Source organism: Ostrea edulis, chromosome 1 (assembly GCF_947568905.1).
Source record: "Ostrea edulis chromosome 1, xbOstEdul1.1, whole genome shotgun sequence".
Taxonomy (NCBI): Eukaryota; Metazoa; Mollusca; class Bivalvia; order Ostreida; family Ostreidae; genus Ostrea; species Ostrea edulis.
In genome coordinates, this window is record NC_079164.1 from 51,490,115 (window position 1) to 51,515,884 (window position 25,770).

At 37.4% G+C, this 25,770-nt stretch overlaps 2 protein-coding genes across 3 annotated transcripts; both read left to right on the forward strand.

The window, feature by feature from the left end:
* Positions 1 to 646: 646 nt before the first annotated feature.
* LOC125650650 (aspartate beta-hydroxylase domain-containing protein 2-like) lies at positions 647 to 4,090 on the forward strand. Its single transcript, XM_048879111.2, has 2 exons — positions 647 to 1,412; positions 3,785 to 4,090. The coding sequence occupies exons 1-2, from the start codon at positions 701 to 703 to the stop codon at positions 4,009 to 4,011; spliced, it is 939 nt and encodes a 312-aa protein (XP_048735068.2). The 5' UTR covers positions 647 to 700; the 3' UTR covers positions 4,012 to 4,090.
* An 8,695-nt stretch (positions 4,091 to 12,785) lies between these two features.
* LOC125650626 (zona pellucida sperm-binding protein 2-like) lies at positions 12,786 to 15,335 on the forward strand. Of its 2 annotated transcripts, none has more exons than XM_048879091.2 (4): positions 12,786 to 12,997; positions 13,142 to 14,058; positions 14,386 to 14,633; positions 15,065 to 15,335. In XM_048879091.2, the coding sequence occupies exons 2-4, from the start codon at positions 13,403 to 13,405 to the stop codon at positions 15,199 to 15,201; spliced, it is 1,041 nt and encodes a 346-aa protein (XP_048735048.2). In that variant the 5' UTR covers positions 12,786 to 12,997; positions 13,142 to 13,402; the 3' UTR covers positions 15,202 to 15,335. The 2 variants fall into 2 exon arrangements, with proteins under 2 accessions (XP_048735048.2, XP_048735039.2); XM_048879082.2 differs by having other exon boundaries at positions 12,797 to 14,058; positions 15,065 to 15,179; positions 15,215 to 15,335.
* The last annotated feature ends 10,435 nt before the right edge of the window (positions 15,336 to 25,770 follow it).

The following is a 25,770-nucleotide window of genomic DNA, read 5'->3' on the forward strand; positions in this document are numbered from 1 at the left end:
AGTTTTCATCAGGTCATTCCAATATCAGGTCATTACACCTCTGCAAATTTAAAATAACAAATAACCATCGTTAATTTATAAATCTTCGATTTTTTTTTTAAATATCATTTCAAAAAATTAATGTTTGTGAAAATATTCAATATAAAAACAAATAACGCCGAAAGAAGCTTTGTCTACTATAAAAACAGCACATCAGGACATTACTCTATAACCCTCTATCGTGTCATCAGGTCATTCCGATATCAGGACATTACACCCTAGGTTTAGTTGAAATCTAAAATAATAAAAAATAACCGGGTATTATAAAAAAAATAATTGAATATCATAAGATATATACCAACTCATATACATAACTGATTTGGGTGCATAAAACATCGTAGAAATATATCATTTTTGTAGAAATGTCCCATCAGGACATTACACTAAATATTAGGTCATTACACCCCTCGGGTTTGAAAATTATGAATTATAATGCATTAAGACGCATATAATTTTTTAAAATCATTATCATATGAAAGAAAGGTGTATATTTAATCAGAACAAATCTTAAAATATAATCTTTTTGATATATACTTCAGCGGAGATTGAATTATACCCCATCAGGTCAATCAGGTCATTACACTTATCAGGTCATTACACCGACCCCAGGTTTCCGGATGCCGCATCGAAAGTGAAAGTAGACTGGAGAGTACACGACGCGATGCCGCACGACTACTACGAGTATCTTTTTGCTGGGATAGTACTTTTCTGTTCTTTATGTGTATTTTACCTTTCACATAAATTTTGGTCATATAAAAGAAAGTTGATATATAGCAGTAGTGAATTTTCATCTTGCATTAACCCTAATTGTGTTAGATGTATCCGGTATCGACAAGTTATAGTGAGAGCTTGTGAGCGATATAAACAACTGTGCAAACTTCAGACAGAATTCGTAGGTTGGACACAAAGAATAGAAAAATCTCTGCAAATTAATTCGAAACATAACTCAAGTGGAAATATGTCAGATGACAGGGGTTCAAATCCTCAGGTTTTCGATCTAAAAGATCTAAACTCTGAAGAGTTTTACAACCCATATTCATGTGAAAAGTTAGCAGATGATGTTAAAATGTTAGAAGGGAAAAAGGAAACAATTTTTTCAGATTTTCTGACAGTAAATGAGCCAGAGTATCAGCATCTCTGGTTGAAGAATGACACCCCAAATGGGCACTGGCGTGTATTTCATCTCATTAACCAAGGGAAAGTGGTGGAAAATAATGTTACATTATGTGAAAGAACATTTGCCCTGCTATCCAATTTAAAGAATGTAATGAATAGGAATGTGTTTGGAAATGTGCTGTTTTCTGTGGTCAACCCAGGAACAACAATATCTAGACACTATGGACCAACCAATATCCGAATTAGATGCCATTTAGGTGTGTGATACAATTATTACTGTTTCAGGTTTTTAAATTCAGATAGCTATAACCCAGCTTTTTAAATTTATGCCTCTCAGATATTTATGACGCTTATAATATTACATTTTCTGGGAAAATCATGAGTGCATGGCCCAGAATATAACAAACTTTTTCAAAAAGATGGAAAATGGTGGGGGTTTTTTTGTGGACATTAGTCATTAAAAGCAATAAATATATGTGTAATATATATATTTGATGCTACTTAAAATTACTGTAGAGTAGTACTGGTAATTTGAACATTAATATGTCAGTGTAAAATAGCACAGACAATTTACAACTTGACAGAGTAACCTCCCCTAAAAACACTACAATCTTACAATTTTACATCATCTTTTATTTATAATATTTCTTTCTTTTTATCGATATATCATATTCTATAGTAATTTTACACTTTTGTCATTTTAAGTGTTAGAAAGAAAAAATTGACTGTTACTGTACAACAAAAGTAGTTGAGTGTCTATGTTACATGTACATATAGCTGAGACTATTAACAACATGAACAACGAAAACACAGCTTGAAAAACATGTCAACATGCTTTCAAGGTTTTCGTTTTTCTGTGATGAAAGAGCATTTAGTAATACTTTGAGTGCTAGTCTTCATCATGTCAATATTTTTTGTATACTCCCCACAAATGTCTGGGTTCAGTATTTTTTATTAACTAGGCTTATCGAAATTCTGATAAAGAGGCTGATTGGCAAGTTTGAATAGGCAATACCTGTGCCCATAGAGTTACTTTGAATTGAATTTGAGAGAATGGATTAGCATAAACTTTACTATCTTTCCACTGAAATAAAAACAGATTCAGTGTTTAGAACATTTTTCTTCTGGAAAAGATGTGTTTGGACTCTACCTTGCATATTCATAATGTAATTTGATGTGATGTTTTGAATGACCCTGTTTAAAATTCATGTACATTATTTTCCATTACTTGTAATAAAGTATGATTTTTTATTCTTTTATTTAAAGAACTCGCAATTTTTATTAGGCAATATAGAGTGCCAAATTAACATAAACTCAAATAATTGAACTGAAGATATCGGTAATTATTTGAAGATATCATCAATTCATTTGATATGCACAACAATTCAATTAAAGATCTCTTCATATACAGTAATTAATGAAATCTTCAATTCTGAATTACTGCACACATCAATTGAATTGTTACTCTCTTCAAATGAATGGATGATATGAACGATTGAATTGATGAGCACTACAATTCAATTGAAGATGGCAATAATTTGATTAATGCGTGCATCAATTCAATTAATGTGTGCAATACTTGAATTAGTGCTCTCTTCATTTGAATTCATGATATCATTATGATTAATTCAATTGATGCGTGCAACTATTCTTTTAGAGAGAGCAACTATCTAATTTGAGATATCTTCAATTCAACATATATACAATTGAATTAATGATCTATTTAATTGAATTGTTGCTTTCTTTATTAAAAAGAATTAATTCCTTATACAAAATCATTGTAAATAATTAAAGATATTTGAATTTAAGAGATCAATCACATCATTTATACATTCCCTATTGATTTTGGGGTCCAAAGGTCAAGCTCACTGATATCGAAGTAGCAATATGGTTCCGGGCTCTAAAGCATTATCCTTTCCACCTACAGTGACAGTCACCATATACATATGGACTACCCATGGGACAAAAATTTTCCCTATTGATTTTGGGGTCAAAGGTCAAGTGCACTCGTAGAGAAGAGACTACCCAAGGTTTTGTCATGCCCTTTCTTTTTTACACTTGGAAAAGAGGTAATTTATAACAACACCTATGGGAGATTGGGGTAGGGGGTATTCTTAGTGAGCATTGCTCACAGTACCTCTTGTTGTGACACTTGCAGACTTGCCTTAAAAAAACTTTCCAATTATTGAAAGTCTGAAAATGTGTAAGATGTATAATAGAAATTATATGTGATTTATCAGTTTGACTAATTAAATCCTTAGTTTGTTCTATATTATAGATAGGGGCAACTCTTTTACAGTTCAATTAACTATTGTAAAATACCATAGACATATATAAAAATTGTATTTTTAATGTTTTAGTGATAAAATTTGGAAAGTGTGAACTTGATATCTTTCATTCTTAAGTCGATATGCGTAATTTAAATATGTGTGCAATTTTCCTGAAAAACGGGGAACCGTGAGATAATACGAGACTTGGGGAAGTTGCTAATTTCTGTTTTGTATGTCTTTGAAAATACAGACTCCAATAAATTGTCAGTCAGTTCTTTACTTTGGATTATAACCAATGATTGATTTTGAATGATTTTAATTTATTGTTTTACACTATACTGTCACATTCTGTCTTTCAGGGCTAGTAACTGTTGATAAGTGTTCTCTGACAGTGTCTGGGCAACAGAGAAAATGGGAGAAGGGAGAATGTTTGTTGTTCAATGACTCTTTTGCCCATGAAGTCCATCACAAGGGTGGAGAGGAGGATGGTTCTCGGTGTGTGTTTATTGTGGATCTCTGGCACCCAGACATAACACATCAAGAGAGGAATGCAATAGACTACATATTTTCTCCTGTAAACAAGTAGCACTTCTATATAAGGAACATGTACTTTCAAATGTTGTCCTGTGATGTAAGAACTTGAATAAACAATATTGTCATAAAAATAACAGCATAAAGTGAATTCTTGAATCCTGTGTATGTCTCTATTACAGTACTAGCACTTATATGGTGCGTGTGTGTGTGTGTGTGTGTGTGTGTGTGTGTATATATATATATATATATATATATATATATATATATATATTGTCATCGTTGGACTCCCTCCATCTCAAGAGACAATGGTTACACTAGGTTAAGCCATGTCCAGTCGCTGCATCTCCTCGTGTGGCTGTGAAGGCCAATGCAGGAGTGGCAGTTTTTGCCGCAAAGGTTACAGGTGTAGATTGTCACCACCTGGTCTGTGGAGCTGGACTCGTGGGTGGCTCTTTTCTTCTTCAGGCAGTTGATGCGCTTCTGCTCAGCTTGTTTGGTGCCGCTTTGCACAGTGGCTCTTCAGGAGTCGCAGTATCCTGCAAGGCTTTCCCACGACTGAGTGTCGATTCCAGCACTTTTCATGTCCCTTTTGCAGGTGTCTTTGAAGCGCAATCTGGGGCAACCTTAGGAGTTTGGAACCTCCTGAGAGCTCCCCATTCAGCAGATCCTTAGGCATCTGGCCATCCTCCATTCTGCAAATGTGGCCTAGCCAGCAGAGGCGGTGCTGACTCAGGAGGGTGTAGGTGGTGGGCAGTCCAGCGCGCTCCAACACGTCAATGTTGGGGATTCTGTCGTGCCATCTGACCCCGAGTATGCGTCTTAGACAGCGCAGATGGAAGCTGTTCAGTTGCTTTTCCTGGGCGGTGGATGATGTCTAAGTTTCGCTAGAGTAGAGGAGTGTGGACAAGGCACAGGCTCTGTACACCTGCATCTTAGTATTCATCATCAGGTTGTTGTTGGCCCACCCTCTCTTGTGTAGCTTTGACATCACTGCGGCTGCTTTGGCAATCCAGGAGTTGATCTCTGACTCAAGACAGAGGTTTGCGCTGATATTGGACCCCAAGTACTGAAATCTTGTCAACTGCATTGAGCTCCTGACTCCCAATATGGATGCTCGTAAGGAGGATGGAGGTCAGTTCTCTTCCCCATCACTTCAGACTTTTTTATGCTGATTGTGAGGCCACATTCATCGCACACAAGAGCAAAGCGGTCAATCGGCCTCTGGAGTGCTTTGGTGTGTGTTACTTAGGCAGTATCATTGGCAAAGAGGGTCACCCTGATGGTGACATGCCTGATCTTGGTCTTGGCTAGTAGCCTGGCCAGATTTTACAGCCTGCCGTCGGATCGCATGTGCAGGTAGACTCCATCCTTATTTTCTGTAATGGCACGGGTCAGGAGCATCGAGAAAAAGATCCCGAAGAGGGTTGGGGTGAGTACACAGCCCTGCATGACTCTGCTGATGATGGGGAACAGGTCTGATGTTAAGCCATTGTAGCTCACTCTGCAGCTGTCTCACTGAAAAGATCATGTCGATGGTTGATGTCGATACCCTTAATCCGCACTGAGATTCAGGGTAAACTCTTGACGCTATGATCTGCAGTCAGGCCAAAATGACTCTTGCAAAGTCTTTGCCGAAATTGCTCAACAAGGAGATGCCCTGGTCGCCTTTGTGTTTGTAGAGAGTCACTATTTTGTTGCCACGCATGTCTCATAGTACAGAGCCTTCTTTCCAGCACAGGCAGAGCTGTTTGTGTAGGTCCTTGATCAATTCTTCATTCCCCACCATGATCAGCTCTAGTGGTATGTCATCTTCGCTAGGGACTTTGCCGGCTGCGAGACAGTCCATGGCCATGCCAAATTCCTCTGTTGTTGGCTCTTTGTTCAGAGTGGGTAGCTGGCTGGTCTCGCTGAACGCTGCGTTGGTCACGACATTTTGCGTGTTGTAGAGCTCAAGGTAGTGCTCTACCCAACGCTCCATCTGCTTCTTGTCGGTGATATTCTCGCCTGTCTTGGTCTTATGCGGGACACTCTTGGTGGTGGATGGGCCCATGGCTTCTTTGATGCCAGCATACATACCGCCTGTGTTGCCGTGGTCTGCGTCTGCCTGTATCCTCTGGCTTAGCTTGAGCCAGTAGTCATAAGTGCAGCACCAAGCTGTCTGCTGGCATTTGCTGCGGGCAACCCTGAGTGCGTTTTTTGTGGCCTGGCACGGGTTGTTCTCATATCCTAGTTGCGCAGCATTTTGACCTAAATTGCAAGTTCCATCTCTTCCCAGTTCTCAAACCAGTCCTCGTTCCGATGCTCCTTCTTCCCAAGGGCCTCTAGCCTGGTATAGGAATGTACGCATTTGCTTCCTCTTTGCATCCGCAGCTGTGTCACCTGGAGTTTTTTTTTTCCAGTGACGTTCTTGAAGTTTCATGTAGTCTCTGGGAAAAGGAACTGCACGAGGCTCAGCTAGTTGATGCATGGGAGGCTCTTGGTCTTGATGTGGTGCATTTTGTGTGGGATGAGGTGGATCTTGGAGTGGATTAGTATGTGGTTCGTGTTACAGTCAGCACTGTGCATGCTTCTGGTGTTCACATTGTTCAGGTCCCCCTCCTGGTCAGTATCATGTTGAGCTGATGCCAATGCTTGGATCGTGGATGGCGCCATGACACTTTGTGTCTATCTTTGTGCTGGAAGAAGGTGTTCTTCACAGCCAGGTTGTTATTGGAGCACAGCCCGAGAAGTCTCTAACAGTTGTCGTTTATCTTTCCAATCCCATGATGTCCAATGACTGAAGACCAGGCTTCAAATTCCGCATAAAGTCTCCCATGATGAAGAGTGCTTCTTTGTTGGGTATGGTATGGACGATAAAGTCAAGGGCATCATAGAACTGGTCCTTCTTTTCTACAATGGAGCTCAAAGTTGGGGCGTAGGCGCACAAAAAATTGACTACACCCGAACCTGTAGCCATCTGCAGGGTCGGGAGTCTCTCTGTCCCCCTGTTGGGAACTGTATACTGGACAGCAGGGAGTTTTTTACTGCAAACCCACGCCGTGAATCCTGGATTCATCTGCTTTCTTCCTCTGTCAGAAGAACGTGTAGGTTCCAGCTAGAGTGACCTCTCCAGGTGCGGGCCTGGGCAGATGATATGGAGATCCTGGGGTGTCCAGTCTTGATGGCTGGTGTGATGCGTCTAGTGTGTTGGCGTAGTGTCTATGTGCTTGTCATTCCTTGCTTTCAGCCTCCACCGCTGGCTAGCATTTCTGCTTGCAGCAACGCAAATGGGCAAGTCGAGTGAGTAAGTCTTGCCCTGCCAGTACACAGCCTCCCTATCAGCAAGTCCTATGTAGTGCCCCGTTGCGACTCACGTCAAGTGGCTACACTTTGTAGCCAGGCTAGATTTCATGGGACTCGGAGGAGGTCTGACCCCTAATCGTGCGGCGTGCATGGCCAACCGGCGTATGGACACGCCCGGATGCATACAAACCAGATCCCCAACTATGGGTCAAATAGCTCCACTGCCGTGTAGATGGCTCGAGAGAGTCCAAGTCTAGGGGAGTTAACCCCAACAAAAAATCAGGAGTGGAGCCCCTTAAGCGGTGGGTTGAGCACTGCGACACGTGGCAACTCTTGCAGCTGCGCTGACACCGACTGTATCGGTTAGGCTATCCGTCGGACTCTGCCAGCAACACCGATATATATACATGTATATATATACCGACCGGTATATATGATAACTCATGCTATTTTTCTAAGTCCAAGGGCCATAACAACTTAGTGAAAAACAAATGGACCGAGACGAAATTCAAACTTGATCTGTAACTTGTTATGGCAAAGCAATGTACCAAATATCAAATGAATATTTGCAAGTACAACAACATTAAAAGTCCGGAAAACTGATAATTCATGCTATTTTTCTAAGTCCAAGGGCCATAACTAAGTGTAAAATCTATGAACCGAGACGGAATTCGAACTTGATCTGTTACTTGTTATAGCAAAGCAATATATCAAATAAATATCTGCAAGAACAGAGAAAGCATTGCGGAAAACTGATATGACGGACGGACGGAGCACAAACCTAAAGTCCCTTTCAACTTCGTCGGTAGAGGACTAATAATCTTGTTATTCACATACTTACTTACTTACTTAATCCTCTTCGTGCTAGGAAGCACATAAGGCCTTCACTGAGGATCGCCATCTCTGTCTGTCTGCTGCCATGTTCTGAATCCGGCCCCAAGTCCATCCACACTCCTTCATCTCTTTCTCTACTGATCGCCGCCATGTTTCCTTTGGTCTCCCTCTATTTCTCTTTCCTGCTGGTGTCCATCTCATGGCGATCTTTGGGATTGATGTTGCTCCCATCCTGTGGACATGTCCGATCCATTTCCACTTCCAGTCCACCTCGTTTCGCAAACTCCTAGCATCTCGATGTTATTCAACTCAATCTCCTTGATGACTTGTGCTAGCCTTCCTGTTTGGTAGAGGGTGCGTACGTTCCAGCATCCAACTCTACATACGTCTTTAGGGGTGAGAACGTCTGCCGTCTGGATGTCAGTGTCCTGTCGGCTTTGGCTGTCATCCGTCATGGATCCAGTATCCTGGGTAGCGTCTATCCTCTCCCCAGTTCCAAGTTCCTCAGTGTTGGTTTCTGTAGCGGGTTTGGTTTTTTACATGGCAGGGTTGCTGGCCCTGCGCACAACCCTCCTCCCTTCTCATCCGGGCTTTGGACCGGCCATGGCGGAGTTTGTTATTCATATTCGACAATGTAAATCAAAGCATCAAAATTATCGAATACAAATCAAGATTAACGCATATAACCATCAAGATTATCGAATATACATCAAGATTTTCGCAGACATGGAGGAAGATCTAGGCTTGCATATTGATAACAAATTCTCATTCCATCAACATGTGAACCAGGCAGTGACCAAAGGCAATAGAACCCTAGGCCTCATCAAGCGAACATTTGTCGGCAGGGACAGGAATATCATCAAACATCAAACGCTTATACTCGAGTATGGGAATGCACCACGACTACACCAGTTTGCAGACGACAAGAGTACAGAGAAGGGCCACCAAACTTTGTACAGACATGAGGGATCTACCCTATGAACAGAGACTTGAGAGTATGAAACTGCCGCCATTGCACTTTCGGAGACAGCGTGGAGATATGATGCATGTGTATAAGATCCTGACTGGCAAAGAAAACATCAACCAGGACGAGTTCCTACATCTGTCACACTTAACGGGAACTAGGGGGTCACTCGCTTAAGCTGGAAAAGAAGTTTACAAGACTCAACACCAGGAAGCATTCGTTTGGTCCACGAGATGTCAACAACTGGGTGGTTGCTGTGAAGGACATAAATGATTTCAAAAGTAAGGTAGACACATTCTAGAAAGATTGACGCTACACCACTCGCATGCGACAACGTACTCTAGACATGAGCAGGAGTCGCGGGCCTAACCTTTTTCCTGAAGAAGAGCTATCGAGGCATATAAACATCAAGATTATCGAATATACATCAAGATTTTTCGCATATATAAATCAAGATTTGTATAATATTGCAACGTTTTACACGCCATAATGGACCAGATGAAATCAATGGGACATCTGATGGTGACTTAGTATTGGGAATAATAACACGGGTACATATAATCAGCACCTAAACTACCAGTGGTTCAGAAACGGAGCGTTATGTTTTGAGGGACCCAATGTATCTATGTTAAAAGTTACAAGTCCAGGAGAATATTCAATTAGTATACAAGTTAATAGCTGCATTGTTAAGAAACTTCTCTCCGCATAAATTTCAGTAGGTACACAACTATTGTGAGTAACATGGAACATCAGCAGTCTCTACAATAGCAAATACAACAAGGTCAGGATATTCAGGGTCATATTTATCCGGACAAGCAAATTATCTACATACAGATTCATGTAGCAGCGGGACCGAATTACACATGTCAAAATATTATGTGCACTTTTACACTAAAATGTTGCTATGACAACTCCATTGGAACAATTTACAGAATAAACAGAACCAATTTCCACTGAACACTATGGACACACAGACTCCCTTGAAAGCATTTGTTCAACAAATGCTGTGAACAGCTCTTCCTTCAGAGCAAATAGTGCCCTCAAACACTATCGCGAGGGAAGTCTCAATTCAAAATGCGGATTACGCTCCTTTATCAACAGAATTATGATAGTTCACTCAGGACAAGTTTCAGAAAAATCAGAATAGCTACCGATATTTGAAAGTAGGCAGGTAACTTCATTTAAGATTCATTAGTACAAACAGTCAGATGCCAGTGAGCAGGGACACCAGGTCATGGATATGGAATGTTGTTATTTACCAAAGATAGCAATGACAGATAGAGTTTTCGGTGAAGAATTTGGTCGAGGAGCATTTGGAACCAGGAAGAAGGCAGAGTGACTGGGTACAGAAGTAGCAGTCAAAGAAAAACAAGTAAAACGAATGAAACTAGCTAAGCCATTCATTCAGCAGGAATGAGCAGTTCACAGTACAGTAAGACACCCAAACATTATACACGTGATGTCTTGGGGGAAAAAACACATGTTTATGATTTCAGAGTTAAATGATGGAAAAATACCTTGATGATGTCATATTTGGTGAGGAATATGAGGAAACAACTTTCTTGTGAAACTAAACATTACATTGCAAGAAACAGGCCATGACACACAATCATGTTCCAGTTATCATCCATAAAGACATTAAACTTGAAAACATTCTGGTATCGGGGGATTTTAAAAGAATTCGTTTGTGTGACCTTGGAATAAGCAAATTCAAAACCATGAAAACAATTATGATTACAACATCAGTTGGAACAACACAACCCGGAATATCATCCTGTCAGACTTCTGAAGTACTCCTTGATCGAAGAAGTGGTAATGTTTAGTCAGATATGTGGAGTATTGGGTGTGTTTTTGGAGGTTCCTGCCTGAAGAGATGCTGACCCAGTGACGTTCATTGTCAGTTGCATGAAGGAAAACAATCCAACCAAATTCAATGCAAGACTTTGCAGCAAAATTCAGTCAATTAAACAGGGTGGTTGTGTTGGTAAATTCTTGTTGCTGTTAGGACATAAACAAAAGACCAAGTGCTTTGGAAAGAATTTAATCAATGTTTGTTTTAAATACTTATAAAGCAGAGAATTTGTATCTAAGCAACAAAATACAAGTTATATTTACATTGTACATTACTTTTTTTCGTTTGTATACGATTTACTGTACAGAGGGGCGCGACTTAACTGCCACGCCCCTCTGTACAATAAATTCCATTAACGAAAGAAAGTAATGTAAATGTCTTGTGTCATGAATCAATGCAAAGTTGCTCGCGATGTGACGTCATACGTATGGGGTTGTCAAGTTAGTCGCTACATTCGACATGGAGATCGGTGACATTGACCTTTTAGAGTTTCAAAATGACTTGGATGACATTATGTTTTCTCTTATATACATGATAAAATATAACAAAAAAGCGCGGATGAGGGATTGGTCACAAAATATTTATTATCACGCCTCAGACAAAATTGTTGAAATCCAATTGGTCAGATCTTGGTCACATGACGCCGTGAAAAAAAAGCATCATGCGAGAAAAATCCGTATTGACAAATTGGCGAAGCGATAAGTTGTATGATATAGACCCCCACATATACGACGTGATAAATTCGTTACACAGTTAGTTAGTGACCTGATACGAAAAAATACATGGTGTGAAAAACAAATCCGTGTACGGGTTTTCTTTTCACACCAAGTATTTTTCTGTATCAGGTCACTAACTAACTGTGTAACTAATAGTATTCCGCAGGCTTTAGCTACATACAACACGTTCTTTTTGCAGTTGAGAATCGTTACCATTGTAGTACAGAATCATTACATGCATTATATTTACTTGTGAGTGGCAGATTGAGAGCCCCCGTGTTTGCAATACTGGCATATATAAATGATAAGGTTGAAAACATTCAAACCCCGCACAGAACATACTGAAATAAGAAATAATGCGAGTAAAACTCCAGATTTGGCACCCAAAATGTCTGAGTATTTTGGCTAATACCAGTGGATCCGCCACTGTGTGTCTAGTTGAACAAATCAATTATGCTTAATTTATTTATATGTTGTATTTTTTTTGTTTTCATCATTGATTAATGTTACAAAATGGCTGTTTTCTGTGTTCATAGTTTGGAAGTCGTAGTACGGTTCCGTGGAAGTTATTGTACAGCTAAGCTCCGCCCCCTGGAGGTTATTGTACGTTTGATTTCTGCAGTATGGCTAATATCAAAAGAAAAAGTACCGCACCATGACACAAAGCAAAAAAAAAAATAATCTTTTTAATGTCCTATAAAGCATTTGATATATGTGCATGTAGTGTTTATATCATGATTTGTACACATGTATTTCCAATTTCAGAAATCAGATTTTGTTTAGAAAACTGTAAAAGAATTTCGGAGTGATGCTACATTACGATATATGGAAGTCGGTGAGGACCTGTCCCGAGACACAGTTAGATTTATGAGTGAAAAATTCTCGGAAGGACGTATAAACAAATGACGACACCAAATGTCAGTCAGGCAGCCATCTACGATTTTGGTATACCTTGCTCGCTTTTTTTTTTTTCTTCTTTTTTTTTTTTTGTGTATTAAATTCTGATATTTTTCTCTCGACAGGGGATGAAAATCTAAACACTAATTTTCTATGTCCTTATCGTTTCAAGCTTTTTATACTGAACGCCATTGTACACAGGTGCCCCTGTTATGTGTCAAGTGGTAATTTTAGGAAATAAAAGTCCTTATAAGACAGGAAAGGGTCAAGATTCGCAATGTAATCGTCACTCACTGCGCATTTTATATGGGAAGGTCTCTTGATGCACAAGCCTTGTAGATACTGTAGATAAATGCGTAAGCCGTAGATGTGTTACTGGGGAGCCTATCATTACACGATAATACAGAATCATGCCTAGTGTAGAACGAACAGGTAGTGATAAGTCGAACGGCATTCCACGGAGAGAGAAACTGACTTCAGTAAAAGCAAACTGGTAAGTTGTCTAACTCTTAGCATAAGTGTATGCAAGTGGTGATTTTTTTCTTAAACGTTGAATTTAATTCATTGTTGTGTATTAATTTGTATGAAATGTACAAAAACTAATTCCTTTGTTTATGCACCATTATGATTTTTTCAGTTTTATACACCAGGAGGGTCTTTATAATCAACAAGTATTTTCGAAATGTCAGCGCCATTAAGTTCTACATCACAGTCTCGCGGCCTTTTCCAGAGAAGATCATAGAGATATTTTTCAAAACCGTCTTTTCGATCTTGTCGTGATCGTCTTGCATGCTTTCTTTCATCTTATACCTGCATATTCTCCTCTGCTTCATTATTTACGATATAGTCATGCAACAGTCTGTATTTGTTAACGCATGTCATTAATAGACATAGATGTATGAGGTATCTTATTCATGGAGTAAAACAAAATCTTTATTATTATATTGTAGACAACACCACACAGACAGTAGAACGTTCTGATATTCTGTGCAATGCTGATAGCATAGAGGTATTTCTTCCTGAACAATTCTTCACAGTTCCGTCACGGGTCACGTGGCTAGACCCCAACTGTAGCATCACCAAAAACAGTACTCATTATATCTCTACTATTAAGCATGGACAATGTGGAACGACTGTTAGGCTGACAGAAAACAACGTTATCTTTGAAAACGAAATCAACGCCAATCCATTAATAACACAAAATATTTTGTTGAACTTCGGGACCTACCCTTACGTTATTCCAGTAAAATGTATCTATCCTAGGAAGGGAATGACACTATCGTCATATCAACCACTTAGACAGCAGGTGCGCGTATATGAAAAGCGATTTGGACATTTGGATATAGATATGCGACAGTTTGAGACAAACCAGTTCAGGCATGCACTAGGGGAATCTAATTATCCGAGGAAACACAAACTTAATTCTGACATCTTCTTTAAAGTTGCGCTGCAAAATATTGGCGCAGCTGAATTGGGACTTCACCTTGACACCTGCATAGCAACGAAAACTTCTACTCCATATGATAACGTTTTTATAAAATTAATAGAAAATGGGTAAGTCAGTTTCCTTAATCTTATCTCAACTAGTGTAGTGAAACATTAAAAAACCAATGCAAAAGAACTATATAGGGTCTACTTTTAGTGAAATATTAAAAACCAATGCTAAAGAACTATATAGGACCTACTTTGGCCCCTCAAATAGAAAAAATACAGACAATCAAAGGAATTAGAAATACATTTATTATTAGAGAAAAATAAATTCCTAGGATAACGCCCACGAGTATTTGTGAACGTTTTCTCTAATTATTGAACACCTGTACCACAGATATTCCAGAGAGAAAGAGAAGTCTTTCCTGATGATTACATTTTTCATCTCTTTAGGTGTCCGAAAGTCAACTTTGTTCACCTTCTTCCGTCGCCAGTCAATGAGACGAGGTTTAGTTTGAGTGCATTTGAGTTTACCTCTAGTCAGTCTAATGTTGTCTACATCCATTGTCAGGCTTCTGTCTGTCTAGCAACCTCTCAGTGTACCCCGGATTGTACACCCAGCAGTCGAAGCAAGCGTGACCTCAACTCTGAACCTTCGCACTTACTGTCGATGGGACCTCTTCTGTTTGTTTCTGATAAAGGTAAGTACATGTATCTAATAAATGACAAGGTTGGTACGATTTTCACATTCAAATATTTGTACATATCTTCATAGGGCTAAATGAATTATGTTTAATTCAATTACAGATAGGTTCAATTAAACATCCGTTTCTATGAAAACTGTCAATGCGGTAATGTCCAGAGTTCATTAAAACATTTCGTACAAAAATTTAAAGTAGGTTAGATATTATTATGAATAATTTCAATCTAATCAAAATTAGATCCTTTGATCCGCTCATCTTCTATCGCTACACATAGGTGTAGCGATAGTAGATGAGCGGATCAAAGGATAATTCTAATTAGACTGGAATAATTTTGGAATTATATCTGTTTAAAAAAGTTATGGAAGAATTCCACGGACTTTTGGATATGAAGCAGTACTAATATTTCCTCGATATGCATTGTATTGCAGCCTATACTTCCACTTTGATTGCCAACGTCATCGCCGGTGTGTCTGGCACAGTTGCCATGGTCGCTATTGTGGTCGCAGTACTGGGATGGAGAAGAAAAACAAGTACCGCAGTAACTGTTAATGACAATCAGCTTTAAGTACCGCAGTAAATGTTAATGACAATCAGCTTTAAGTTGATATGAACGCTTCCCATGTTTTGTCGATTACAAATGATTTGGGATCATTTCATTTTGTCTCATCCTTGAAATAAATTCTATATCCAACAATATAACATTGAATTTTCTGTTTATTGCCCAACTATCTATTTTGTATTGCTTGTAGGAGTTATGAGATTGATCACTGTTCGTTATCTTCACCTTGCATTCACCTATTTTGTTGTTTTGTTGGGTTTTTTTTTTCTCTCTCTCCGTTTACCTCTTTTAGTGGTTGTTATTTTGTGAAGATATAACTTTTGTTATTTTCTCAGTGTGAAAATATAAATTTTTGAATAAATTATAGTATTGAAGTTGAAAACTGTATGATGGGATATATAAAAACAACATCCAAAGGGGGTGACACTACCTAATCGGCATTCAAACAAACTAGATATTTATCTTAATTTAACACCACATTTTAGTGCATAATTAAAATCTTCAAGATTTTTCCTTTCAGAATATGCATAGGTTATATTACGAAAATGTGACTAGAAAATGCTTTAATTTCAATTTGAAATATTTGTATCTGCTTTGAAGGAAAACTCGAAAATTTCTGGTAGTTAACTTGAAGATTTTAATTATGCACTAAAATGTGGTGTAACTGTTGCCATGACAACAAAAATACCCCACAGATCCCCAAAAATGTGTTTTTTCACCAGTTTCGTCACCTAAAACACACAAATTGAATCTTTATCAGCCATCATTTAAATAAATTTTAGGAATAGTTGTATTCATATACATGTATTACATGCATTCATGAAATTAAGTGTCATTTATTGTAAATATAATTATACATGTACATAAACATTGAAGTACAAGATGCGCATAAGTTACAGTAGACTGCCTGTAATTATTGTAAAATGTTCCTTAAAACTTGAAGAAAATTTTTAATGAAAATTAAAACTTTCTTTTAGAATATAACTCATAAAAATTTCAAAATGAAAAAATAAGTTTCTAATTATGCAGTGTAACGAATTTTTACAGTTACCATGGCAACTAAATGAGTCCATGAATGACAAAAATATGTTGTTGGTTTTTTTCCGGTACATTTTTGTTGTTGATTTTTCATTCCTTCCTTCACATGAAAATACAAATTAACCAGTAAACTGCTACACTAAGTTTTGAATTATGTAGTATGATCTGATGTTATGGTTGCCATGGGAACACAATAACCCATAAATCGCTAAAATGAGTTTTTCATCCTTTTCTTCCCGTGGAATAGAAAAATTGTTCAATAAACTATCACAATATTTACGTCATGTACGTAATGATATCATGAAAACTAGCAGTACAAGTTCAAATATACATGCAAGATTTATAAACCTACAATACATACAACCATATGCCTATAGAAATTAATACCTTTACTCTCCAAATTCTAATATAATATTGTTCAGTAGATCATAAATGCGTCAATAGCTTAGTTCGTTTATAATACAATAAGCCAAATACATGTACATTGCATCCGCGCTAGTCACGCTTACTAAGTCCGGGAGTACCGTACGTATGTACATTAGGCGTGGTTTGCGACGGTGAATATATTGATAAAACAGTGTACCATATATTTACAGCGTTATATGATCTAAATTAATTGTTACTGAATTTTTTCTATTTATATTATAAAAATAATGCGTACACTGTCTCGCCTCGATCACGCATAGAAAACTACACCATCGGCACCGACACTTTTTTCGCTGATGTGTCTCACATTCAAGCCGTTTTCTCATCGGACTGAAGAAGTTTCCGATCAGACACTGGGCAACGTCTAGTGAGAAATCACATTAGAAAGTAATGCCTGTGAGGTTTCACGGTACCTGGGGTGTTCAACCATAGAACATAAAACGTGTTTCCTGCAGGCACGTAGAATAGGGGGAGGGGGTGTTGCCATCCCCCAACTTTTCTCAACACCTTTTAATGTTAAAAGATATATTTGGTGACCCTTCCCATATTTTATGATAGTATTGAAATATAAAAATGTAAAGTCGAAGTTATGAATTGAACTTGTGTACATGTATTGAAAGGTGCACAACCCCTCCCCCTTTTTAAGAAGTCGAAGTTTGAGATTATTTATGAGTCGGTGCTAATACATGTCACAAACCTGAATTTAAAATTTATTTTCGGAATTTTTCAAAGGTTGCACGTTACTCCCGCATCCCCACCCCGAGTTTGGAGAATTTAAGTGCTGATTGTCCTAAAGAAGAACTTTTTTATGTTTTTGGTTTATCTATTCATGTATCCATTTATTTATTTTTATATGCTCGTCAAGAAATTTAGACAATGGTGTAGGGATTTTTTCCGGCTTCCACTCCCCCTGTTGAAAAATTATGCTACATACATGTACGTGCCTGTCCTGTATAAAATACCTGCATGTCGTAATGCGGTTATCCTGCAGGTCTTTGTGTACTGAGTATGTACCGTACATAATACAATCCCTTTTTACAAAGTTGTTGATATCATTAATTCATTTGAAGAGATCATTAATTCAATTAAAGCGCGCATCAAATCAGCTGAAGAATTAATGCTCTCATCAATTCAAGTAATGCGCGCAATAATTCAGAATTGAAGATATCATTAATTATTTGAAGAGATCTTTAATTCAATGTTGCGCGCATCAAATGAATTGATGATATCTTCAAATAATCGTAAAGGGAAAACTAAAGTATATACCCTTTTACCTACGAATTCACATTAAATGATTCTGTTAATACTGGTTCTGGTAGTGGTTCTAGGGTACACATTAAATGATTCTGTTAATACTGGTTCTGGTAGTGGTTCTAGGGTATACATTAAATGATTCTGTTAATACTGGTCCTGGTAGTGGTTCTAGAGTACACATTAAATTATTCTGTTAATACTGGTTCTGGTAGTTGTTCTAGAGTACACATTAAATTATTCTGTTAATACTGGTTCTGGTAGTTGTTCTAGAGTACATATTAAATGATTCTACCAATACTGGTTCGGGTTCACGTCGGGTGTGACCGGTCAACAGGGGATGCTTACTCCTTCTAAGCACCTTATCCTGCCTCTGGTATGCCCAGGGGTCCATGTTTGCCCCCATCTTAATTTTCGTATTCTTTAAAGGAGTTATGAGATTAATTACTGTTCGTATCTTTACCTTTTCATCCAACATGGAGAAATCTTGTGGTTTTCTAAGGCCTGTCATAACCGAAAAAGTGAGTAAAATACTCGTAAGGTTACTTTGCCCTACCAGGTTAGATGAATCGGACAATCAACATCGTTATTCTATGCAAGTGCAAAAAGGAAGACGATAGATATGTGAAAGGAGAAGAGGATGTCTACACGAAAGAATGCACCTATTCAGCCATCGAATGTCACAGACACCAGGTACCAGCTGTTAGAAATGAAATAATCACGAACACGAAAATGTCGTGTAAAACGTTGCAATATTATACAAATCTTATACAAAGGTGAAGAGATCAAACAGTGATCAATCTCATAACTCCTATAAAAGTGAAGATAACGAGCAGTAATCAATCTCATTACTCCTATAAGCAATACAAAATAGAGAGTTGGACAAACTCGGACCCCTTTATAAGATAAGCGTCCAAAAGCAAAACAATTCCGTGCAGAGACAGACTTCTCTGTTTTTCGTTTGGGTAGAATGTAATAATATATGCATGTGAAACGTGGTCCATAACTGCAGACAATGAAAGAAGAATATTGACACTGGAGATGAGATGTGTCCGCAAACTTCTTGGTATCTCGTGTAGAGATCACATAACCAATGAGGTAGTGAAAACCAGAATTGGAAACGTTATCGGGTCCTATGAAAACCTTCTGACTTCAGTGAAAAGACGCAAACTGAAGTGATATAGGCGCGTCACACGATCACCTGGACTGGTTAAGACTACCTTGCAGGGAGTGGTACAAGGACGGAGACTAATAGGCAGACGACAGAAGAAAGGATGGGAAGACAACATGGAAGAGTGGACTGGCTTTGACAGGAACACCGTATTGAGGAAAGCTGAGAACCGCGAGGAATGGAGAAAGTTGGTTGCAAAATCGACAGTGGTGCCCCAACGGTCAACCAGACTACGTATAGGTGAAGGTGAAGAATTTCAGCTGATAATTTCACATTCAACCTCGGCCGGTTCCAGCAATTAATGTATACTTTTATTAAAAGTGACACGACTGTTCACTACAGATAAGTGATTTGACTGTTAAACTAACTCCGTATCGTTGTTAATGCTGCATTGCTTACCGTGTAGGTATGAAAACACCAAAATAAAAACAGTCACTAAATTTTCCGTTCAAATGTAGAATCCACTGTCGTGATTTTTTATCTCCTGATAATCACATTGTCGTCCACTTTTTATGCGACATGATGACTCAAATAGTTTTCATCACATCTCCTTAAAAAATTATACATCATTAAGCAATACTCAAACTCTCTAGTTGTTTTGTCGTTAATTATACACGTATGTGTATGAGCTCAGTAGTATTTGTAACAATGATTAATTCTAATTAGGTCACCGGAGTTACTAAGTGGCCTATTGCTATTTGTCTGCGTCCATCATCGTACATGATGGACCGACTCCCGTCATACATGTACGTTAACAATTGAACATTTTTAAATTCTTCTTGATAACCACACTTCCATTTCTTTTCAAATTTGGTTTGAAGCATCTTTGGGACAAAGGGTACATAAAATGTATATTTCAGGATTCATGCACCCCAGAGTTGACCAATTTTGAAATATATTCTTTACCAAAATTAGAATTTTAAGATCCCTAGCTGGGGTAGGGGTTTTGGTACCAGGGTTGGGCAAAATGGTCATAGTGACTGAATGTCTTTCTCATTTGAAAGCCTTCTTTCATTTTCCTGATTCTATATAAAACTATGCAGAACAAAAAAAAAAATATTATAAATTTCATAGTGATACTAGTGATACTTTTGACTAACTAACTCGGGTGACAAATAAGATTTGTGGACCTCTTATCAATTTACGAGTATTAACACGGCGGGTGTGACCGGTAGACTGGGGATGCTTACTCCTCCTAGACACCTGATTCCACTTCTGGTATTCCAGGGGTCCATGTTTGCCCAACTCTTAATTTGTATTGCTTATAGGCGTTATGAGATTGATCAATGTTCGTTATCTTCACCTTTTCATTAAAGAGTTCCTATAGTCTGGGTTTTCTTTTTGAATTAGTGATATACAGTAGTATGGGCAGCTACAGCATAATCCTAATAATAATAAAAAAGACTAAGAGAGCAACGTCCGAAACCATCAGACTTGGCATGTTTATCAGCGAGCATATTAACGGAAAGCTTGTAGAACAAAGTTCTTGGGTATAAGTCACTTACTATCTGTCAATGAACTGCTCTAGTAAATAGGCAAATATGAACCTTAGTTTTGCTTTCATTCCCTTTTTTTAACTTTACTCCTGTAACACTGAACGGTGATGGATTCTGAATTCGGAATGTCGGTAATACTATCAAATCCACGCTGCCATACGGTAATGTCGGTGCTCCAGGGAGATCGAGTATTTCATTTAATCACGTGTGTATTACAAAATGCGCAAAATTGTAATTCCAAATTATTGAACAGTTCCCAAAAAGATGGAGAACAGAATACTTGACCAGAATACTTGACATATCTAATAGTGCAGCATAAAGGATCCAAATCCAACAACCAAAGAATTCATTGGAGATGTTCAGATTCACGAACAATATTCAAAAAGCCGTTGGAACTAGAGTGATGGACACCACCACAAGACCAATCAGGAAACGTTACTCATTAGAAGTGTTTTAATTGCGCTATTAGGGACCGGTCAATATCTATCGGGAAGTTGGGACCGGTGCAAAATGCGATAGGACACAATTTTTATTTTTTGGCTTACATATTGATAGGACTTCAACTTTTTTTTAAATTTTCAACACTGATAGGACAGCAATATTTTTTATTGCAAAAGTATCAATGGGGTACCATAGATATATGACTTTATGTGAAAATGCCACTTTCAAATTAGAGGGCTACAGATGTAGTGCAAATCATTGTGAAAGTCGTTATTAGAACTACGTAGGAAAAATATCCAGTTAATTGATCTTAAGGAGGTTTGCACCTGAGAGTTGCCCTACACACTGTCAGCGATGCAACATTTGAAGGATATTGGTGTTATACTGAGACTTTCGTTTGCGTAATGGATGACTGACAACACGGAGATCATCGACAGGACATGGTTTTCCGATTAATTTAACTTTTTTTTCTCTGGGGCTATTGGAAGGGCAGGGAATATACTCCAACTTTGAGAACCTCCAGGATCTAAAAACTGCCATTGGGAGAGAATTCCGCAAAAGTAATGTTGATATGTGTAAGAACAATCCAAATATAGAAACGCGTTGATTTATATAGGTCAAAACTAGTCACCACAAAGGTAACAAAAAGTAGTTCGTCTCTATCATTTGCTGTGAGATGCTTTTGAAGAACTTGGATAAAGAAAAGAAAAGATAAACAACATTTTGACGAAATTTTGTAAGCAAAAAACAAAACTTGATTTTTACAACAAATGACAAATTTCAAATTTTTACAAGAGTATAAACATTTTTGTTTCATTTGCAGAGCATAATAATGTACGTCAATATCAGAGACATTTACAACATGTCTCTGTCGATATGAAAGATGAAGGTAACGAACAGTGATCAATCTCATAAATCCCATAAGCAATACAAAAAAGAGAGTTGGGCAAACACGGACCCCTGGACACACCAGAGGTGGGATTAGGTGCCTAGGAGGAGTAAGCATCCCCTGTCGACCGGTAATATGTAGTTCAAGAATCCACTGAATTAAAAATGTTAAAAGTACATGCATTCTAAATCAATGCGATTTGGCTCAATCCAAAAATCTTCGTGCTTAACATTTCTTCCAAGATAAATAAATTATAAGATTTACATATATTTGTCTAAGATATCTGTACCTTTCGTGTACTCCGAACTCGTAATCATTCTTTATCAGCTGAAATCGGGCTACGAAGTAAAATTGTACTTTTGACAAATTTCATAAGATATAAGATTCTTGATATTTGAAAAAGATAGGAAAATATACCTACACCATTCACATGATATCATTTGATATATTTTAGAGGTATTAACCCCCAACGCCAAGCAATTCAACCAACATAAACAAAATCCAAGTATCCAAACGACTGACTGGTTGCGGTAGCTCAGTGATAGAACGTTCGGGAGGTTGTACGTAATTTGCACAATGCTTTACATTCCAGAATATAATGAAATTCATCTCTAATCCGGTTAAAGTTGCACAATGTACCAAAACGTTCATCCCTTTCAATATTACTCCATCTGCCTACCTCAACAGGAAGGTGATGGGTTGTAGTTGGTGTCTACTTTTTAAATTAAGTATGCATTTAAAAAAAACCGTAAATGAACACGTTTAATAATATCAATATTTTCATAACCCCAAATTTCACATGCATATAGTAAAACAGGCACCACAACTTTATTAAATAAATCTAACTGACATTCAAATGGTAAATCTAATAATCTCATATTACTTGTAATGTAATTACAAAATGAACTAGATCGTGATAAAATGACTCCTAAATAATTGAACTCATTGACTTTATCAACATATAAACCATTGTAAGTGAAGACACATTATGATTTTCGACCTTTTGAAAATATTACAATTTATGTTTTACTAATTGTCAAAGTAAGTTTCCATAGTTTAGAAATAGCTATGAAATTCGTCCAACGCTAACTGTGAATCGTTTATGTATAATGAGAACAAAAATGGGGATAAGTTTTCTCCTTGATGAATTCCAATTTTGCAGTTAAAATATTTTGATAATATGCCATTAGCACATATCTTTGATTTTATATCTTTGTACATATATATGTGAATCATTTACCGTTTATTCCACTTTTCAGACGTTTGCACCAGAGTCCATCTCTCCAAACAGTATCAAAAGCCTGTTTAAAATCTATAAATGCAGAGAATCACGGGTCACGCGACGACAGGAGTTGGCATGTTAAAGAACCCCCGCTACTACGACCCTGAGTGCTAAGCATAGGTCTAAATGTGTGGTAATTCACCTACAGCAGGTGACGTCGCAGTATGATTTTAAAAAGATTCTCGACGGGACGTAAACAATTAATCAATAAATCTAATCAATCGATGAAAAGGAACAAGCATCACACAGTCACCATGACATAAGTATATGGGGATAAACAGATATCGATAAGCCATACGACTTGTGAATATTCCACCTAAAGACTTGTAAGCATAGCTCATTGGCTGAGTATCGGGGAATATGCCCGTCTGAGGTCGTCGTGCGGTAGAGTAGACAGAACTTGGGAAGTTCGACTCCGTTCATATTTCCTGATACTTTGAATTATAAATTCTTTAAATTATATGTACTTCTATATCTAGATGCGCACATTCGTTTACATTTCCAGTAGCATACAAAATGTTTACATCCATTAAATGGAAAAGTACGTGTTTATAAAATCTCTAGAATTAAGAAAAACTGTATGTAGATTCCGAATAAGTGCACATGACTTAAGAATTGAAAGCGGAAGATATGTAAAAAGCATTACTGGTCAGAAATTTGTTCTAGAAAGAAACAAAAGAATGTGTGAAATGTGGAACTTAAATTGTATAGAAAATGAATTACATTTCCTTACTGATTGTCCATTCTATGTTGAAGAGAAAAATATTGTTTTTTCATGATATACCCAAGCTCAACAAAATTTTTATCCAAAGATATTAATGAAGACAAACCAGTTATTGTCAAATTGGGTGAGTATCAAGTCAAAACTTCAGAAAAAGAGGTGATGCTATAAAACTGCAAAAATCCCTCTAGTTCATTCATATGTTGGTACAACACTGATATTCTCTATTTACTTTTGTTTACACCTGATTTGCAAATCATATGTACTTATTTACCCATATTCTGTATCTACATTAATGTAATCTTTTCTGAAATTTCTTTCTTTATTAACGCTCCTATATTCTAATGTCGCTAATCATCATACGCTTTGTATTAGCGACATCAGAATATCGGAGAGGATCAATTGGTAACTTTCTAGAATAAAATTAGGATAGACCAGAATGCTACTATTTAATCCATTGTAAAACATACAACATTTAGAGCAAGTTTAATTTTCTGCGTTGGATTTGCATATTTCATTACATCAAAATATGTTAACACAAATATTTCATATAAAAGTTATATAAAGTCTGCCATGATGTATAATGATATGAAAAATAATTTATCAAGTAATATTAACGTCAAACAGGAGAGTAAGATAATATCATTTTCGTGAGAACAAATAATCATACATTAATAAAATATTATGCAGAGAACATTTTCTTGTCTACACGACATATAGTAGCTTCAGAGGACGATAACCACTAAAACTGAGAATGGTTATCAAGAATGTTTAGCTTTTATTATTTCTACAATACGCTAACTGTTCATTACTTACATAAAAGAACTTCGCTCTGACAAAGAAAAATAGAAAACACACCTGGGTTTTGATGAATTTCTGAAATGATGGATATAGTTCTAAAAATTACCTAGGCCTATCCATTTTCACAGCTGGATGCGCATTTGATTTGTAGTGTTATAAATATTGTAGAATTTATTCGTTTTAAAGGGGAAGGCAACCCCAAAATAAATTATAGGAGAAATGATAGGATTAATCATATGATAAAAATTAGTCACACTATTATATATAGATACATAATTCTGTATGTTTTATTTTGCTGCAATATAACTTAAGTGTCAGTCTAGACCGTGTCTTTCATGGTCATGCTTTAAAACTGACTGTAGAAAACGTTCATACGTACAGGTCTACTAGAATTGATATCTCTTTAGTCTTACAAAGTTTAATTGAAAACACTAGTATGTGTTTTGATATGTAGTTTTCATTTGTACAAAATGCCACCGGACTATCTCATTTGAGAAACTACAACAGTCTGATATTATGTACGTGTACAAAGCTATCTAGCATTTACACTTTTTCCCCACAGAAAATTACTGTAATGATATGTATCATCCATGACATTCAGCACACATATTCGTGACATTCAGCACAAACATCCATGACATTCCGCACACACATCCATGACATTCTGCACACACATCCATGACATTCAGCACACACATTCGTGACATTCAGCACACACATTCGTGATTTCCCTGCCAAAAAAAAGAATTGATGGCCGAGCGAAAGTGGCGGTTTCTATAACTGAATAAGACCGGACTAAAACCAGAGTTAAGCAGGACGGGAATGTAAGACACCTCCATTAAAATCTGTTTGAGTATAAAGTTCATTTTGAAGTAAATAACAAAACATGCGATAAGTATATGAGGTAGCCAGCATAACGTCGACATGAAAGCAAGCATGAAGACAGTCACAAGTGCTTTTCGTATTCGAAACCCTCGTTTTCCGGTGTGTTGAAGTCGGACACTTTTGATAAGTGAGTCGATTCGCTTTGATTGCTCTTTTGCAATGCAGAAGAGATAT

What these genes read in the sequence shown, in the direction of transcription:
- LOC125650650 (XM_048879111.2), top strand. Translation starts at nt 701, where the DNA reads ATGCCGCACGACTACTACGAGTATCTTTTTGCTGGGATAGTACTTTTC. An exon ending in CCGAATTAGATGCCATTTAG is followed by an intron (nt 1,413 to 3,784) that starts GTGTGTGATACA and finishes TCTGTCTTTCAG; the next exon opens with GGCTAGTAACTGTTGATAAG.
- LOC125650626 (XM_048879091.2), top strand. Translation starts at nt 13,403, where the DNA reads ATGAGGTATCTTATTCATGGAGTAAAACAAAATCTTTATTATTATATT. An exon ending in ATAAAATTAATAGAAAATGG is followed by an intron (nt 14,059 to 14,385) that starts GTAAGTCAGTTT and finishes TCATCTCTTTAG; the next exon opens with GTGTCCGAAAGTCAACTTTG. An exon ending in TCTGTTTGTTTCTGATAAAG is followed by an intron (nt 14,634 to 15,064) that starts GTAAGTACATGT and finishes ATTGTATTGCAG; the next exon opens with CCTATACTTCCACTTTGATT.